At 38.5% G+C, this 20,285-nt stretch overlaps 1 protein-coding gene across 3 annotated transcripts in view; it reads left to right on the forward strand.

Annotated features, from left to right (window-relative positions):
• The window catches only part of APC (APC regulator of WNT signaling pathway), a 102,745-nt gene that overhangs the window by 38,142 nt on the left and 44,318 nt on the right, over window positions 1–20,285 (forward strand). For all 3 annotated transcript variants that reach the window (XM_080371221.1, XM_080371223.1, XM_080371222.1), the window contains exons 3-4: window positions 15,402–15,486; window positions 16,419–16,620. In XM_080371221.1, coding sequence (XP_080227347.1) covers window positions 15,402–15,486; window positions 16,419–16,620 — 287 coding nt within the window. The remainder of the gene's footprint in view (window positions 1–15,401; window positions 15,487–16,418; window positions 16,621–20,285) is intronic.

The following is a 20,285-nucleotide window of genomic DNA, read 5'->3' on the forward strand; positions in this document are numbered from 1 at the left end:
ATATGCTGTTTGGTCAATGAAATAATGATGTTGGCCCATGAAGAAAAATGATTTCAGTATCTAGATGTAGAATGTAACAGTAACTGTATCAAACACACACTATGGACAAATTTAGAAAAAGTAAACATGGCTTTATTAAATTAAAAACTGGTAAAATTCATGAAGAGACAAAAAGCAATCCAACATCAGCTATACTGCATTGTGCATGTAAATTTAGGAAGCTTTGTCAGACTCTCCTGCCTGGTTCTTGTAAAAGACAAGTATTTTTCTGTTAAGGATGGCTTTTTTTGTTGTCATAGCTAACTCATATCGGCATTTTTCCCCATATAAAATTTGGGGGGAAATAGGTATATGTAACTTAACTTCAAGTCCTCATGTAGCGAAAGAATAATGTCATGCTTGATATCCACACTTGTTCTCTTGAGTTTTTTGGATTTTACAGTAAGTGAGTAATGGGTGTTATCTTGTGTGAGAAAGCCATCTTTATATGTGATCCTCTGTGGGCAGAACATTATCTTTCATCTTTATTTGGACAAAATGTTCTGTCTTTCATCTTTATATAGTATACTTAAAATTACTTTCTATATATGATTTTCCGGGTTATTTAATATCCTCTGTATTTTGTCCACATGTATCAATAGTAAAATAGGAAGACTCAGAGGAACTTAAGTTTCTTAAATTATTCTGAGTTTTTGTAACCAGCTAAATATACACTGTCAAGAAACAAGGCAATGGTTAAACTCTTGTTCTCAGAAAATCATGAACTGCTTAATTCATGGAGATGTTTACATTTTTTTTGTTTTGTGGAGGGTGGGGTTTGGGCATATTATATAAAAACCTCATATAAAGGTTTTAGTTTTAATAATCTTCTGTGGGTGTATTTGGTGGTTGGTTGGTTTGTTACAAGGAATTCAGGTTTAAAAGAGGGTCCTGGAGAGCTAGTTACTGTTGTGTCTGGTGCAAGTCCAAAGGGTGGTATATTTTGACATAGATGGTGTTTGGGTTTCTTCAACGAATTAGACAACAGGGTAATAAATAAATCTTGTGATGGTTTTATGTTGGATTGGAATGGATTTTGACTAAAAAAAGCAAGTACTAAGATATTTTGAGGATTTTGATTTTGAATATGTTTGTAATTTAATGTGGTTGCAAATGAAATGTTAAGCCTGTAGAATATAATATCCCAGATTTATTGCAGTGTCGTGCACACTTCATGAGGTTGGTTATTACTCAAGTTAGCAGAATAAAAGGTAAAAAGTGTACTAAAGAAGATGCCATAGTGCCTGGTTTTTATCTTGTTTCTGTCATGCTGGATTTGTGAGAATGTGAGAAAGCTTTTATCTTAATTGAATGGAGTGTGATTTTATAATTAAATATGATTAAGTTGCATTTTATCTGCAAATATAACTTTCCATAGTATCTTTTTATGGCTATTGAAAGGGATGAATATACAAATCTTTATGAGGAATAGCAAACTGAAAAGCAAGTTTGCAAACTTAACAGTTACTTGGTTGTTTCATTAGTAAGAGGAAATCTGAAAAATATACTGCTTCCAGCTTGGAGTTTGTTAGGATGTGTATAAAAGTAGAAGATCGGATGTTCCAGGAACTAACTGGCATGCAATGTTTTGATACTTTGTTACACTTTTTGGGCATGAACTCTTGTCAGCCTTGTATGGCAGTAGCATTTTGTGATCTATAAGCCGTAAGAGTGAAACCAAAAAAAAAAACCACCCATACATAGTAAATAGTGCTGATCCTTTACATCATACCAATGGCTGAATCACATCAGGTTTTTTAGAAGTTTACATGTGTGGTGATGTAAGATTTCAGTTACTGTCAGTACCCTTTATCCTCCTTGCCTAAATTTTAAAGGTTTGCTTTAAAATGGCTGCTGAGGGATTCTGTCTTTTGGAATGTATGACTACTCTTATCAGATGTCTACTTGATTAGGTAAGCAGGTGATCCAAGTTTTCTTTTAAATCATCAAACCCCATTTTATGGTCATATAATCTGCTTAGCCACCATTTCTTGATATTTTACCTTGAAAACCTATCTCATTCTGATCAGCTGCCTCTGATCATCAGTGTTTAATGATCCCATTGTAAAGCACGGAAGGTACTGGGAGGTATTTTTGTAATTGGCACAAGAATTTTTAGTTCAGTGTATCACAGTAAGCCATGTGCTTGCAAATTAGAATTTGAAGCCTATGTTGACAGAGACCTCTGATACATACAGCTTAACAATTTTGTTGTGCTATATACGTATGTAGTATGTATCTATCTGTATATAAGGTTCCTCAAGAAGGTGGTAGATAAATACATTTAATGGATACCCGTGCTTGCAATCCCATCTCCAGAAATCTAACAACAGGTTTTGTTCTAAGGTACCAGAAGTTACACATTTTGCTGGGAATACTTACTGTGTCAAATAACAGGACTTCCCCATCTCTTTCCGAAGGAAGAGTGTTTTTAGCTTCATCTTGCCTTTCCCATTTTTCCTTTCACCTTCGGAGAAAAGTTTTTTGGTTGGCATCACACACAGTGAAATGTTTCACCAAGTCATAATGAAAAAAATAATGAAAAATTATATTGTCTCATCAAAGCAAAATATTCCATACAGAGAAGAGAAATGCTTGTATTAAAATAGATAGATTTGATCTGGAATTACTATTACTGAATAGGCTACACATAGTAAGCAAACTGCAGTATAACTTGAAGTTTATATTTGGATCTTGAATTTAGTATGATAGGCATTTCTTTGTGCATCCTGTCACACATTGAAGTATTAGCATCATTTCCAGAACTGGAAATGTCACTGGAAACCTGGTTTCAAAATTATCTGAGTTATCTGGTGTGTTATTATTTTTGCTAGGAAGTCAAGTCATATATAACATAGTGGATTGTAGTTGCTTCATGAACCAAATCCAGTGTTGTGGTATCTCCACAGTAATTGCTCATATGGAGCTTAGGGATTCCCCTGCTATGCAAAGAACATCTCAGTGATGCTATCTCAAATTTAAGAGTCAACAATAAAACTTCTAGAACAAAGGGAAGAAAACAGATACAGTGAAATGTCGGTCACCCAAGTGTTCGAAAGCAACTTGAGTATGACATTGCTGACCTGTCAACTGTAAGGTATAACCTGTGCCACCCTTTCCTCTTCAGCAGTTGGGAAGATTGGGGTATGACCCCTTTTGCTTTAAAGAAAGGGCAAGCTACAGCCTAAGAGGAGGAATCATTTACTGGAGTGATTGTGAGATCTGGATACTTTTAGAACTGTAGTCATGTGAATTATTTCCCTTCTGTCAAAAGTCCTCATCAGTTTGTCAGCTGGTAATTTCTTATTTCTTGTTTATTCATGGACCCTGAAGTTCGTCTATGGTAGATTTCCTCCTGGCAACAATTCAGCAAGTATGACTTCTTTGTCAAAGCTTCTCTTCTGCATAATCCACACTATCAACCTTGCTGCTGAAGAGAGGTCTTCCGTTAGTTAGATATGCCCTAGGCCCTGAAATTCTTCACCAGCGTGTTTCCACTTGGTTTCTTGGGTATCTTCCTTTCCTTTACGTGTCATCTGTGAAATGTAATGATATGTTGTCAAACTATAGAACTCAAATTGAAGTTCAGTAATCTTTTTTTTTTCTCTTCCACCAGACAGACATCTGCACTGCTTACCAAATTTGTGTGTATGTATGTAATTTTCCTGCAAGATGCTTTTCATGTTTATGTCCTTTGTGATTGTCAGACAAAGATAAAGATCTTTATTCTGTGCTTAAAATGGCCTCATCATGCAAGCTATGAAGGTGGCAGACATGGTGCCACTTTTTAAGAAGGAAGTTTAGGGAAAACTGCTGATCTACAGACCTGCAAGCTTGAGTTTAACGGCCATGTCAGAAACCACAATAAAGAACAGACTACAAGTAAGCAAGGAGTTAACATTTCTTTCTTAGAGAGAGCGGTGGCTGTTCACAGCTGTGAGTTCTCTGAAGGAATCATTGAGTAGGAGGTAAGCAATATAGACACTGGTAAGTCTGCCTGGATTTCTAAAATGAGGTTAGTAATGTCCCTCATCAACACAGATAATGTTGTTCTGAAGAACCTAAGTTGATTCAGGAAGGTTCTTCGATTACTATCCAACTTAAAGGTAGAAAATAAAAAGCAGAAGGAATAGTTAGGGGCGTGGGTTTTTATTTTACCACTAGCGTCTTAGTGAGATTTCTGCTGTGACCTGTGTTTTTCTCAACATATTCATAAGTTAACTGGAAAGAGAAAGAGAAAGTCAATCTGATGTTGGGAATTCATAGGGAGATGAAAAAAGCTTGTTGTTATCAGGATGGACACAGGTTGCATCCAGAAGCTGAGTAATATATCCTGTTCTGATGAACCTCCTCGGGAAGCATGTAGTAGAATTAGTATAGGTGAAGAAAAAAAAAACCAGTGATATGAAAAGCTTCCTTCAGTGGCATGATTGGTTAGAATAGGACTTTTCAGTTGGAAAGGGCAGAGACAGAGAGGGACGGGGTTGGCAGAAGATTGTTGAGCTCTAAAAGATCAGTAAAAAGCATGAGAAAAATAAACAGGAAGTGATTCGTTTCCCTCAATAACAAATCTAATGGACGTCAAATAACATTATCCGATTAGAAAGTGGAAAACAAAACAAGGCTCTTTTCTCATCATAAGTCTTTCCCATGGGAGCATTTGGATGCCAGAGGAATTGATCGGGAGGTGGTACCATGGGAGACATGGTTTCAGGAAGTCTGCATGTCAAGGCCACCTGGAAGCTTGGGAGAGGACATGCAAGAGAAATGAACAGTAGATTTTCTTTTGTCCAGGTATCCTCACTGGGTTTCTGCTGTTGAAGTTGTGTTGGTGTGGATAGGTGTTTAATCTGCCTCAGTGTGAGGAATAGTGTTTGCTCTTGATTCTGTTGGGTTTTTCCCACAGCTGGGTTATGCTCCCTTAAGAAGGAGGAAGAGGACATGGAGGAATTTCCCTCCCTTCTCAATGCTTAAAAGCTCTGGAAGGGAGAGGGGCCTTTTGAGGGCAAGGGGAACACAGAGTGGACATGGACTTGGAGATGGGTGAAGGAGGGACGGTGACTGCAGCAGCCTGGGAGCCCATGGCTGAAGAAGAAATCCAAAGAGCCCATGGCAGAGTAGGAAATGGAGACCTCTGCCCAGCCGGTGATGGAGCCCTTTCTTGGACCTGGTAGCACTCTGCAGTTCATATCTGCCCTGCAAGGGTACAGTAGGCAGTGGTGGAGTTGTACTGAGACTCAAGAGTAACAACTGAAGTGTCTCCAAGTATATTTTTTTTTTTTTTTCAGTGGCATGGTTAATACTTTTTAAAGGTTAGCTAATTATCCTGGTTGGTCGGTTACCTTTTTGGTTTGTTCAAAAGCTTTTCAGCTGTCTTTGAGAGCTCAGCAGAGAGTGTTGATGAGGAGGTCTAAGCAGATCCACCACAAAGTTCTGGCCACCTGAAAAGCAGCATGGTCCCCAGTGTTTTAGCTTTATTGTTTCTGGAGAACACTTTAGCAAATAATTTCAGGAAAGCATTTTTGATGAAGATTTGTACCTATGTCAGTTGGGACTAAAATGTGTGGTAGTTTGACTTCAAAAGTTCTTTGGGAGGTAACACTAGAATAACTTTGTCACATTAAGAAGTGATAGGTTTTGGTGGTGGGTTTTTGTTTTAGGAAACTGGAGTTGTTAGATACTCTCTAAAGGTCTGCAGAATTTGAGTAATTGAAGTTGCTGACGCAATCCCATAGTTTACTCTACAATTTATGAGGCAGTTGCAAACCATCATGATCATCGTCTGATGTGAATACCATATGTGGCTGTGGGCACATAACTTTTTTTACTGTATCCTTCAGTTCTAGCATTTGGGGTTTTTTTGCGTTATCCTGGTTCTACCTGTGCATACTTGGATTACAGCTTTTTGGAGAAGAATCTGCTTACCTGGGTACAGATGGTAGTGAAAGAAAATTATTTTGCTTGGTACTACTATTAACAGCGGAATATAAACTTTCCCTCCTTGGCCTGTGTGTCACCAACTGATGAGAACCTTCTAGTGTGCTCTTCGTTTGCTCATTGCCATGCAAGTAGTGTACATCTGAAAGTCGTGCCAATGTTGAATTTGCCCTTGTCCTGGCATTGTTTCCATGCATCTTCCAGCCAACTCTAATGAGTCCACTTCATTTTGTCTGACTGATTTTTCAGCATTCTGGCTGATGTGGCCAAAGTTAAGGGTTTTCTTTTATACTTTGTACTCCTGGCTCTGAGGAGTTATTTGTATGGTACTGTGTGCTCTGCTGACTTAACAGAGCTCGTTTTTCTTTTCTAAACTTCCATTATTTTAAAGGTTGTTTTGATACATGCTCTGTCTGGCACATAGTAGGGGCTTTGTCTTGATTTCTTTGGTAGTTCACTGAATTTTGTTGTGGCCCAGCTTTAGGGGAGCTTTAAGCAGGAACATAAATTACAGCAGACAATAAAGGGAAATGTAGTAGGAATTAGAAGTGTTTTGAAGAACGGCTCAAGGTGCAGTAGCAAATGAGTGAGGAGTTTGGGTGATAAGTTTCCTGCTGTTGAGGAGGAAGCTGTGGGAGGGAATCAATGAATCAAAAGCATAAATTAAAAGAAATTTCTGTGCAATTCTTGTTTATATTAGTTTTCAATGGTGGGGATATTGCAGTGTAACTGAATCCCCTGTTCTTTGCTTATAGCACTAACAAATCTTGTGATTGAAATAAACTACAAAAAAGTAGTAATTACAGACTAGAGTTTATTTTTACTCTTTTTTGTGTGTGTGTTTATTTTTCCAACTAAAGAGGAGAAAAACTTAATGCATTTTATTGGAGTTTGCACATTGAAACATTAAGAAAGTGCCAGCTTAAAGGTAGACAACGCCACCCTGATTTTGTCAGCTAGTTTGTATATCCTATACAGTTTTACTTATCCTACAAGAAAACATTCCAAAGTTAGCATGCCTAATGCTCACAGTAAGGATGAACATACATTCCTGTATAAATGAGTGCTATTTTCTAATTTACCGTTGCAAATGAAGTCTGTAAAGACAGATTATCATACATACAATGATCTGTAGAGTGTCGGCTATTTCTCTTGAAGGTTATTTATTGACAGAAATGCAATCTGCAGGGAAAAAAAAAAGAACTTTTTCCAGAAAATATATTTTATTTAAAATATTATTTTATGATACTAAACCTAAACTAAAACTGCATTTTCTTCTGTCAGCTGGATTTCTTAACCAAACCATGTTTCCTTGAATGAGCTGTGGTCTTAGTATGAGTGAATTGCATACACCATGAAAATTCCACAACTGCAGTCACTGTCAGAAACACTGTCTGCAGGCAGCTGAGCTAGTAGGAGAGAATTCAATGAGAATTGAGATATAGATCTCACATAGCACTGTCCTGGACAGAGTGCTCAAAATCCAATTACACTCAATACAACCTGCCAAAATATTTTGATTCAATAATAATGTGTATTTTGCTTTCAGTATAACCGAATTATGTTTTGTATTCTGAAATAACATACATTTATGCTAACTTTTTTGTGCACCATAATGAATCGGCTAGCTGTAGAAATTTTACATTGTACCTATTTAATAAAGGAGAACTTTGAAAATAACAATAGTAGCATAGGATCTGACATTTTGAAAGTCTCTTCCAAATGGTTGGCTGTATGGGCATCTGCACAGCAGGTATGCATATACGTACCCCTGCTCTCAGTGAAAGCCTAATTTAGCTTTATATTCATCCCATTCTGCGAAACAGGTGTGATGGAAACAGACAGAATCTGGTGACACCTTGTTTTGTTCTTTGAGTAGCCATACTAGCTTTCTATTTTTTCCCCAAGTCTTCATATTCACTTTATTTATCTGCCTGTATGAACAGTCTTACTGTACATGATAGTAGCTAGCTAGTCTAGTTAGAGAGTGAAGTGAGCTGTGTGTAGTCTTACAAAGGCTGTTCATCTGGAGAATTAATTCTTTAGGGGCAAGTTGGCAGAGTACTAGCTACTATCTTTTTGCTGCCTAGTAGTCTTTCATTGACATTGGCAGTGCCTATTTTGAGGTTAAATTTGTAAAGATTTTAGTTTCTACTCATGAGTATATTATTTTCCAATATTTTTCAACAAATGCGTTGTTTGGTGAACAAGTAGGAAGAAAAGGCATTGGTTTGTCAGTAACATTCCTTGCCTGTATAAATATTTCTGGAATACACGCTAAATTCTGAGTCTCTGGAACTTGTGCTGTGTGAATTCATACAGTATTTTCTTTCCAGTATATGCTTGGTTTCCATTAAATTTCAGTACATCCCTTTCCAATGTGTAAGTGCCTGAACTTCTGAAATCTCTCACGGGGAAATGGTGATCATGGTTAGCATGATTTTTTTTTTTAAGAATTTAGGTGGAATTGAGCTGGTGATACGTACAGTTACTGCCATTACTTCAGACAGCATTCCTTCTGAGCATAAAATCAGATAATGTTAGTTGATCTGGAAGAGGGCTTGCACTAAGGACTTACTACTGACTTTAGTATGTGGTTACAGCAGACGACAGCTCTTGAGCATGGGGTGACAATTGAATTTTTTTATTATTTATTTATTTATTTAGAAAATTACATTGAAATTGAAATTAAAATGAACAACATAATTTCACATAACAAATGCTTTCCTCTTAATACAAGGTTAAAAGTGGAGTTGCTCCACTGTTTCACCTCGGTCAGCAGTGCTGTCATTACTGTTACCATTTGGACCTGGTTATAGGGTTCAGCAACTAGAGTGATTGCTTGGCACTTCAGGTCATTAGAAGGGCACCCACCAAGCTTGTTTAAGTAGCAGTGGAATTTGCCAAAATTTGTAGGAGAAAGAGTCTCTTCCGTAGCGCTTATGTTGCCCCTGTGACCATTGTACCATGTGTGATAGTGTTAAGGCCCTGTCAAGTTACGAAGGGTCATGTAAGACCTTGAACTTAAGTTTATGATATCTATAAATGCACAGAAAATGGTATTCTGAATGTCTGTTCTCCTGCATTGTTTTGACATTTAATGTTTTTGTTGAATTTGAGTGATGGGTGTGCTCTTAGTGTATGTTAACATTTTTCTGCCCTTTTGAACAAATAATAAGTGAAACAGCATCCAACACTGGGTTGGACTTCAATCTAAACTGAAAGTAATTTTTGCAATTCAAGCTTTCAGTATATTGGGTTAAAAAAATGAGTGCAAATGCTGTCAGAAATATTCTCATTTTAAAATACTGCTGATTTGGTTAGAAATAGGTTATCAGCCATTCAGTATGCAGTATTCCCATCCTGTATGGTGCTAAGATAGATGTTCAGTTACTGTCTGAAATGGTAAACACTTTCTATATTGGTGCAGTTAAACCTGTTTTTATACTCAAATGTTGTAAATATATTGATAATCAAGGTAGTCATAACCTAGAACACCTGAATTACAGGGTAACTCAGTTTGGGGTTTGTTAACAACACTGAAAGAAACACACAGTGAAGTCTATGTGTGTATATATATATGTAGATGACAGGAACGTCTCTTCAAAGGCCCAATTATAGTTATTAGATATAAAGGAGAAACAGGTATGAGCAGTGTCTTACTAAAAATTGTTTGATAGTACAGCTTTTGTTGGAAATCTTTTTAAATAGTCGTGCTTATTTTTTAAAAATCCAGTAAATTTCAAAACGTTTTGTTGGCTTTCTATGTCTGTGAGTATACCTGGCATACTACTACAAGCAACTTCATCTAGTTTTGATGACGATTTTCACACATTTGGGCATTCACTGAATACAAAAAACTTGTAGAAAAGTGAATTCAAGTAATGAAGCTTGTTCTGTTTAAAAGGTGAGGAGGAGGGAAGCAAGTAAGGTTTACAGAAGAGCAAATGTACATGATTTGTCTGAATTGTCATCAGTGCTCCTTTTCCTGCCAGAGGAGAGGTGTATATCTAAACCAGTGTGGTGGGCTGACCCTAGCTGGATGTCAGGTGCCTACCCAAGCTGCTCCATCACCCCCTTCATCAGCTGGACAGAGGGGAGAAAATATAACAAAAAGCCCATGGATTGAGATGAGGACAGGGAGATCACTTGGCAATTACTGTCGTGAGCAAAACTGACTCAACTTACCAATCAAATCAGAGTAGGATAATGAGAAATAAAACCAAATCTTAAAACATCTTGCTCAACTTTATTCCCAAATTCTCACCCTCCTCCCTCTGAGCAGCACAGGGGGATGGGCAGTGGGGGCTGTGGGCAGTTCATCACACGCTGTCTCTGCTGCTTCTTCCCTCTCACACTATTCCCGTGCTCCAGCGTGGGGTCCCTCCCACGGAAGACAGTTCTCCACAGACTTCTCTGATGTGGGTCCTTCCCACATGCAATTCTTCACAAACTGTTCCAGTGTGGGTCCCTTCCGTGGGGTGCAGTCCCTCTGGAGCAGACTGCTAGTGTGGGTCCCCTGTGGGTCACAGCCTCCTTGGGGCATCCCACTGCCCCACCGTGTGCCTCCACAGGCTGCAGGTGGGTACCTGCCCCCGGTGTGCCTCCACGGGCTGAGGGGCACAGCCTGCCTCACCGTGGGCTTCACCACGGGCTGGGGGGAATCTCTGCTGCGGCCCCTGGAGCCCCCCCTGCCCCTCCTGCGGCGCTGGCCTGGGGGGCTGCAGGGCTGTTCCGCCCACAGAGTCTCACCCCTCTCTCCCACCTGCAGTCTTGTTGCACCGATTCTTTTCCCCCTTAAAGATGCTATCCCAGAGGAACCACCATTGTTAACTGGTGGGCTCGGCCTTGGCCAGCGGCAGGTCCATCTTGGAGCCGGCTGGTGTTGGCTCCATTGGACATGGGGGAAGATTTAGCAGCTTGTCACAGAAGCCACCCTTGTAGCCCCCTGCTACTAAAACCTTGTCATGCAAACCAAATACAACCGGAATACCTTTTTTAATGTCTCCTCTGGAGATACTCAAAACCTGCCTGGGCATGATTCTGTGCAAGCTGCTTTAGATGACCCTCCTTTAACATGGGGTTGGACTGGATGATCTCCAGAGGTCCCTTCCAACCCTGACCATTCTGTCATTCTGTGAGATACCATCTTTTTGAAGTATTTCTAAGTATAAATATTAATCTTTATGTTTACATTTATCAAAAAATGCATATACTTTTAAATCTGAACTAACAGGGATTTGAAGTCTGGAATTTTTAGTATTGTTTCTCTGTGATTCTTTATTAGGAGCTTGAGTAAATTCACTGCCCTTACACAGTTTTATTTACAATCCTTACCACTTAGCTGGGTGCATGTACTGATAGTTAAGGTGCTTTTCTTCTCGGTAGTTTTCCAGTTATTTGCTGATGGGTCTGATCTCTTTTATTTAATTATCCATAAAGTAGTTGTAAGGTCAGGACTATATGGAGTCCAAACAACAACAACATAAAAATCACATTGTTTCTGTACTTCACAGTCCAGAGGCTGTGAAGACAGAAATCTTTTTAAATGATGATGAGTCATAGGGACAGCTCCATTTCCAGAAGCATTCTTTTGTACTTCTACAGAAGGAAAAGATAAACTAGGTTATGTTTAAGTGACCATTAAAAGTAATTTAACTTACATTGTTTAAAAGAACAGAAAAAAACTTCTGCAGCCTTATAGATACTTATGTTTATTTTTTTAGAAAGTCACTACTGAGTAAAGAATTTGCTTAGAATAATGCTATAAACCACTAGTAATATATTTATTAAAACTTGCATAACTAAACAGAATAGTAAATTAACTTTTGTTAAATTGATTCAGGTTTATTTGTGGAGAAGATTTTACCCTGTTTAGCAGACATTACCAAATATAAAATGAAATTATTGTGGAAGAGTACTCCTTTAAAGCACTGTAATAATCCTAGGAGGGGAAATGGGAGAACTGTATGTAAACAGCATTAGTGTTGACTCTTGCAGTTATAAGTAAATAAATTAAAATATGTCCTATCACAGCAATAGGTGACTTGCTGTTTCTTCCTCCATATGGATTGTTGCAGAATAATTCTCTGTTCCTTTATTCAAGTAAAATTGTAAATACACTGATTTGTCATTTTAGCACACTGCCTCGTTTTCCCACAGTACCTGGCCCAAAGGCTGCATCTCCCTCTCTAGCCTTTGTCTGCTTTGTCAGCTTGGATTTCAGTGTGCTGTGATTGAGGTTGAAATTGATGTCATAGCCTAATGGCATTGTTACTTAAGCAATGGTACTGTAGAAATGTAGAACAGTATAGAAAAGAATGCTTTACCTACTAACTTAAAAAAATGCATGTGCTCTTGGAAAAAAGGGAATAATTTAAAAACTAAAAGTTACAACCTAAATTAATTAATTGTAGCACAGCACATTCAGAAGAGCGATCCAGTATACTAATGTTTAACTGTTGCAGGTATTCAGAAAAAGCAACCCCTAGCTGCCTGGACACCTCAGTTACGTAATTTGGTAGCACAGGAAAGGTGATATTTCTGCTTAGCTGTTCATACTGGCTTTTGGAGCAGGAAGACTCTTTATGTAGGAAAGTATCCTGAACATACGATTTATGAAATGGCAGAACTGCCACGCGGGCAATGAGAAAGAGGCTTCTAAGAAGAGAATTGGAGGAGGGCTTGGATGTTGGGTGTGGTTGGTTTTTTTCCCTGCACCAAGGTGCTTTTCCCAGAGGAAGGGGATTAATTAGTTATTTTTAAATTTATCTGAGTTGACAGGTCTTGCAGAAACCTGCAAAACTCCCAAGACCGCTCCACATAACCACATTGCCCTTTTAGGCTTTTAACCTAAGACTGTTGTCTGCAAATGTGATCTGCCCGTAAGTCAGATAATGTAGGAGTCCTTCTTTGAAAAACGCCAGATTACCTGTTTGTCTGATTCTGCTGACAAGGCAGATGCTATGTCTAGAGATGGCTGGGCTATATAGCTAATGAAGATGCTTTTGAATGTACTGAAAAGCACAGGTGCAGTGGAGATGTCTTTCCAAGAGTAACAATTCTGTCACACCAGACTTGATCCTAAAGGCTATGCCAGCATTAACAGGTGGTGCAGTAAGAGTTGATCTGTACATGAATTATGCGGAGGACCTAGCATGCATAATATGGATGTTACAGGGGATTTTGGTTTTGGGCTAGATGCAGTCTGTGTCCCATGGGGTGGATGCCCGTTAGGAGTCTTGAATGTAACTGGTGGCTTGGGTTTTGATCAGAAAATAATTTGGTTCATGTTTAGAGATCACCCTATGATGTGAACAAAAGTACACATCTGGTAGGGCAGATGGGGGTTTGACATCAGACTGTTCCAATCTAAAATGCAAATGTGGGCACACACCTTGACTTCATCAGTCAGGCAGCATGCAAACTGGGAAACTGGGCCTCAACTCCACCTGCAGAATCATTTCCACAAAACAGTCTAAACATAATTAATGTGTCTGAACTCCAGAATTATTCTTTCTAGAGTACCAGCATCTAATTACATGATGTGTGGCTGCAGTGACTGTGATGCTACTGGTTGCTCTGGGTTGAGTGCTTGGAGATTATGTCCCAGAACCCTGTGCTGTTCTTTACTCAAAATCCTTTTGTGGTACAGGGAACAACACTTTGCATGTAGAGAAGCTCAGTAGCGTGCTATTTAAAGAATATCTTAATGTGGATGCCATTTAGGGTAACAAAGCTGGTGAAGGGTCTGGAGCCCAAGTCTTGTGAGGAGCAGCTGAGGGACCTGGGTGGTTCAGTCTGGAGAAAAGGAGGCTGAGGGGAGACCCTATTGCTCCCTATAAGTGCTTGAAAGAAGGTTGTAGGCTGGTGTTGGTAGGTCCACCTGCCACCGTCTCCCAGATAAGAAGTAATGAGAGGGAACAGCTCAAGTTGCACCAGGGGAGGTTTAGACTGGATATTGGGGGAAAATTCTTTACTGAGAGGGTGGTGAAGCATGGGAATAGGCTGCTCAGGGAGGTGATGGAATCACCACCCCGGAAGTGTTTAAAAAATACATAGATGCAGTGCTTGGGGACATGGTTTGGTGATGGACATAGCAGTCCTGGATTAACAGTTGGACTTGATGACCTCAAAGGTCTTTTCCAACCAAAATGATTCTGTAATGTTTCCTTTGAAAAGAGCAAAATGCATTTAAAAGGTACTTTCTGTACAAGTTGCAAGAACCATTAAAGTTGACAGTAGGGTATGCTAGGCTCTTAAAAGAGCAAAACAGTGATGTCGAGATAATTTCAAATTATCTAAAATTCATTACTTTTCAGGTCTGAACAGAAGTACAATTCTGGGTGTAAATAAGTCTGTGTATGAAAAGCATGGAGTACCTTTCATTATCCAGAATTGTTTTCGTTTCCTGACTACTGCTGCTTCTAAAAATAGTTGCTATGCCACAGCAGGAAAAAATGATATTTTAAATTCCAGTAAGGGCTTTTTGCCTTGTGGCCAGTCTTTTTAATTTATTTTTGCTATTGATGTATCTGCCTTTATGATGTAGAAAAGGCATTCACTAACTTGCATTTAATTTTCTACCTGAATTTAGGCCACTGAACATCAGGGCCCTGGGGACTTACATGCCTCTTTTAGTGTAGTAGTTATTGTTTACTATGAATTTTTTTGTGCATTACAGGTATGTTCCTTCAGCTGTATAATTTTACCATACATAGTTCCAATACCACATAGCAATATTCTTAGCTTTGAAGCTCCAGCTGTATGGAAGAGTCCTAAATCATCCTTGTAGAGATGGTCATGGTGGTAGTAGTAATAAGCCAAATAATAGGACACCATGAAGGAATCTTAAGTCTTTTCCTCATAGGTGTGGTGGTAGTAGCAGCACTAGCAATAAGAATAATGTGATTCTCCTTGCTGTTTTACAGCGGTGTTGAGGCCTCATAGAAAATAAAACCTGGGGTTTACTTCTGCTGTGGTTTTGAGGTTTAAAAAGTGTGGTATTCAAGATACTTTTGTAACTTTTACTATGTATCCAAATTTTGTTTTTGCATGACTAATTTTAGGTACACAGATGGAGAAATGTAACTGATTTCTCTGGGCTTCCATTTCTCCATCTGTAAATTCAAGATAAATGGTATTCACTTTGAGAAGAAATTTTAAATAAGCCAATAGTTTGGACTACAGAGAGGATGAGTTATTCTGGATATACTTTACATTGTGACAGTGATTGGGGAAATACTGTAGAATGTATTTGATGGCAATTAAAGTTATGACACTTGATCACTGCTCCCATGAAATCTAATTTACATCAGTCTCTTAGTAGCTGTTACATAAACGTGCATTTGAGGCCAGGATAAGATTTATGTACCTTGTGATTTTATTATTGTAAGTATTCCTTAACTAAGCTTCATTTCTTACAGGAGGTGCTGAAACAGCTACAAGGAAGTATTGAAGATGAGGCAATGGGGTCTTCTGGACAAATTGACTTACTGGAACGACTTAAAGGTAAATCTAGAGTTATGTTTTGAGGAGGGTTCATTTGTTTCTGAGTCGTTTTTAATTTGGCATAAAATTTTCTAACTCGGCTTCATCTTCTTTCCAATGCTGACTTTGATGGTTAGGCTTACTCTCTGTGCCTGTCATTTTTGCTAAGCGCTTCAAGACACATTCACAAAAACAAAGAAGTACCTATGCTGCTTTTATACTTTTGCTGCTGTCACCCTAAGGCTTGATATGAATTGCTTTTGGTATAAGTTGCATTTCATTCAGTAAAAATACATTTAAGTTAATGATGGATTAGTTCCACCAGTTTTCTAAACTTGTTTACATGCCTTGCCCTCTCCGTGTCATATTACTGGAATTGTATCTGTCATTCTGTACTTCGATGCCCCCTCCCCTAAAGCATGTGCTGGAATGTGCATCATCCCATTATATGGGATGTGCAAAGCAAGCCCAGATCCCTGTAGAACATGGATTATCCCTACCGCTGAACCAGAAATATCATAGGGGATGTCTTATGTTCAGAGGGCCTTGTGGTGAATAGAGTTGTTTTCATTTGTGTGACAATGAAGCATCTGTAGGATCTCTTGAGAAAGAAGGTATTAAGAAGTGGGCCGCAAGAACAACTTAGAGGACATTTATGCAAAACTGCCCATTTCCTAAGTCCTCTGGGAAAGAGGCAGGCAGGCTCATGTGGGGATACTGTTCCAACTGTCAAGATGGCAGTTTGGCCATCTGCTCAGCTGACTAGTATTCTCGAAGTATGTGATTAAGACTGGGTTCATTCACACTATGTTCTTCTGTGGATTTCCGTGCAAAATGTTTCCACCAGAAAGTCACAGATTTGTTCAGGAAATAAGAAATTAAGATAGAAGTTATCTTTTAAATTTGTGCTGCTGAACTTCCAACTCTGAAAACGTTTGCTCTTTATTACCCAGAACTGAACTTGGAAAGTACCAACTTCCCTGGAGTGAAGTTAAGGCCAAAGATGTCTGTGCGTTCATATGGGAGCCGGGAAGGGTCTGTGTCAAGCCGTTCAGGAGAGTGTAGTCCTGTTCCTATGGGATCATTTCCAAGAAGAGGATTTATGAATGGAAGCAGAGAAAGCACTGGTTACTTAGAAGAGCTAGAAAAAGAGAGGTAAATTACTTTGTTTATTCATCCAGCATGGATTGACTTCTAACTTTAACATGAAGGTTTACTGATGGACATAGTATTTAGCTGTCATGTATATGATTCTGATCAATGGTATATTTATCTTGACAAGTAAGGAAAACAGGAATTTATATTTTATTTAGACGCACACAATAAAAAATGAAATATCTTAAACACAGCATATTGTTTCTACTGCTTCTTCACATGTGTTTCATTGTTACTCATTGGCTGAAGGTTACCTTATTTTGGTTGGGAGATTGCCAGCATCTGAAAATATTTAGAGAGAAGAGGTGGAGCTTCACAAACACCTGGATGTTTTCTCACCACTGTTAAGTGCTGAAAAAGTAACAATGTGATGAATCTGACTGAAATCCCAGGTATTTTCAGAAGCCTGTCTATAAGACAGGGTTTCCTAAAGAGTTGGTCATTGACAGCTACTTAATGGATGGGGTGCCAAGCTGGGAGCTGCAAAACCAAATAAACAGAGTATAGTATTTTTATGCCTAGTAGCCATTACAAACAAAAAAGTCCACTTGAGGCCTAATACAGAAGTTTGGTGGGTAATAGTGGTTTGTAGGCAGCCCTTCAGAAACCCCTCCTCTAAAGGGCCTTTCCTGGTGTTCGCTAAAACTTTCGCAGTCAAGAGCTGAAAGGAGTACACTTTTCCTCCAAGGTACTATGTCTAGGTCTCTTTCTTCTGGTCCTGTCAGGGGAATGAAAGTAACTTCCATACTGAGCCTTTTCTAGCAGCCACTCCTGGGGTTTTTTTTTCTGGGTTTTTTTTGTTTTTATTTCCCTAGTCAGGATCACTAATTGTATTTGTTCTGCTGTATAAAATCTATAATCCTGAGAGGCTGTATAAGAATATTCAGGAATCTGGGAATCTCTTCCCCCTTGCTCATCCCAGTCTTCAAGAATCTGTCTGTCATTTTCCACTTAACAAAACAGTGTACTTGTTTGTGTTCTTCCCGTGCTGATTTTTACTGCATGTGATACTAAAATCTTCAAGTGTACTTAGGACTTTCAGTTACAATTCAAATGAACTCTGTCACTTGAACAAGGAGTGTTAATTTAGACCAGCTGGAGTTCTTCAAGGTGGTTAGCACACCTGATTTACAATCTGTGATCCTTTTCCACTCTCGTCGATTCTAAGGTCATAGTTCTCTGGACATTTTTCTCAGCAATAAAGACAGCTTAGGCAGTGAGAGCTGGTCTTTGTTCAAATAATGCTGAAAAAAAGGGATAAGGATATTTTAATTTCAGATGAGTTTAGGCAGTGTTACTGTCACAGCAGATGGGGTACAGATTTATTCTGTGGAGAAGGTGATCTGTAGAGGCATGGCCATATCACTTCTGGCTTAATTACTTTTGAAGTGATAGACAGTCTGAACTGGGCTATTCTTTTTTGTTTCAAGGGACATGTAGGAATGTGTAGGGCATTGATGTGGACCCTGGGTAGCCAAATGCATCAGAACCTGGGGATGTAGGACCATGCATCTGAAATCACTGGAATTTCTGAAAGAAAATCAACCATTTATTTTCCTGTGCTTGTGTCTGAACTCGTTTGGCATACTTACTGAATTTATGTGTTTCTAAACATACATATAAACACATGTTAATTGCTAATAGAATAATTTTTGCGCTTAAACAGACTTTCAGAGAACTCATGGAACTTGACAAGCCTCAAAATATTAAAATGATTCAGAAGAAAATAACATTGTTTGGAAACCTGCTGCAGGAGAATATTTCCACTCGGTATCTTAACACACTGCCACAATATATGCTGCTCATGAGCAACAGTGTTTGATCATGGACTAAATCATATGTGTTTGTGAACATGGGAAATTCAGAAGATGTTTATTAATAAACTAATTCACTAGGTGTTTATTAATATAAACAAGAAAAACGAAAACAATTGCTAAAATTTTGTTTGTATGGAAAAAATTCTTTAGCTTGGCTAAAAGTGGTCTTCTGAGGAAAGAAAATTAATCAAATTATTCACTTACCAGATGAAGATGAAATTATCTGCCTGTTTCTCATTTGCTTAGCTCTCCTCTAACTTCAAAGTCAAAATAAAAGAGGAAAAAAGTGGGAGGGTGTGTGCTTTTACGTTGCCGGTTCAGAACACACTCATTAAATATCTCCTGCTTTCTCTCTGGCTGTCTCCAGGTATTTTTTGGTAAGACACTGTATCAGCAACAAAACTTTTCACACTGCATCATTGCATGTTACTTACTGTGTTGGTTTGCCTTCTGCAGTTTAGTAAATTTAATAACCTCGCCTTTGTAAATTCTGTAATTTACTACCAAAGATGACAATCTTATGATGAATTTTTAAATGAAAGTGTTTGTATGACTTGTTTATTCCTTCTAGTTTCTGCCACTCCTTTTTTTTTTTTTTTAATTAATGTGATTTTGAGCATTTTGTTGCATCTCATGACTTGGTTCTCCCCTGACTTTTATCTCCCTTTGGCTGACTGAATGACTTAAGTCTTTACGGCATCTATCAGCAGTGTTTCATTTTCAAGAATTTTATCACTCATCAATTGAAGTGAAAGTATTAATTATAATTGCAATCTACATAGTGCAAGTAGAGTAGCATATAGTTTGGTTCCTACTGATAACAACATTGGCATAGTCATGCAGAGATTTCCAAAAGAAGAAACAAGTTTTCTGTATTCATTCAACTTTTCTTATATTGAGAGCTTCAAAAATGTTAGTCTTTCAAAATATCCACCTTTCAGAAAAGCAGTTCAAATTGGAAACTTTATTAACTCATAAAAATAGCGTAAAGTTCCAAAAGCTTGCTTCATTTGCTTTGCTGCATTCTCGCTGAAATTGATGGTGAATGAGAGAGAACAGAATTTTCTCTGGTAACTGTGGAAGTCCTGAAGTAAAAAAAAAAAGGGGGGGGGGGTATTAAAAAATGGAATAAATACATAGGGGTTTTCCCATATTTTTTTTTTCCATGATCAGTAATAGCTCTTCCATCTGAAGTGCTCTCCTAACCTCAGGAAATTCCAGAAGGCTGAGAAAGAGCTGTACTTCTGCTTGGTGTAGTAGCTGATAGTAATGTTAAGTGCAGGGAGCAACTTACCAGATACATCTACAGAGACTTGCTGCTTATTTTCAAGGGAACTGAAGTGCAACCTACTGTAGTTGTACTAGCCCTTCAGGCTTTGTGCTGAGAGACTTAAAGACATTGTTAAAACCTGAATTCTCATGGAGCCGTGATACCAAACTAGTCATCCCAAATAAAGCATTACTCAGAAGCAAAAATGACACTATTAAATTAAAGGAGTTGCCCTCAGGTCACACATTATGTCGGTTCCTAAGTTCTTTTCTTGCTTCTAGCATCCGTTGTGCATGTCAAAACAGATTGAATGACAGTGTCTCACAAACTGAACATCCTACATTTTATGGGAGGAACTTAATCACGTGTTCACTTAGCTGAAAGTAATCCCTCTGGATTCTTCTACCAGTTCTTTGACATCCAGAGGCAGAATTAGTCAGTCCTTTCACATTTGTAAATCCTCATATGGTAAAAATGCTTTTTATAAGGCTTGCATTTATTATGCTCTTGATTTCACAAACTGGACACAACCAGTGCATGGGCATCCAAACTGGTAAAAAGGGAAGCCATGCAGAATG

This window comes from Falco punctatus (assembly GCF_963210335.1).
Source record: "Falco punctatus genome assembly, chromosome: Z".
Classification (NCBI taxonomy): domain Eukaryota; kingdom Metazoa; phylum Chordata; class Aves; order Falconiformes; family Falconidae; genus Falco; species Falco punctatus.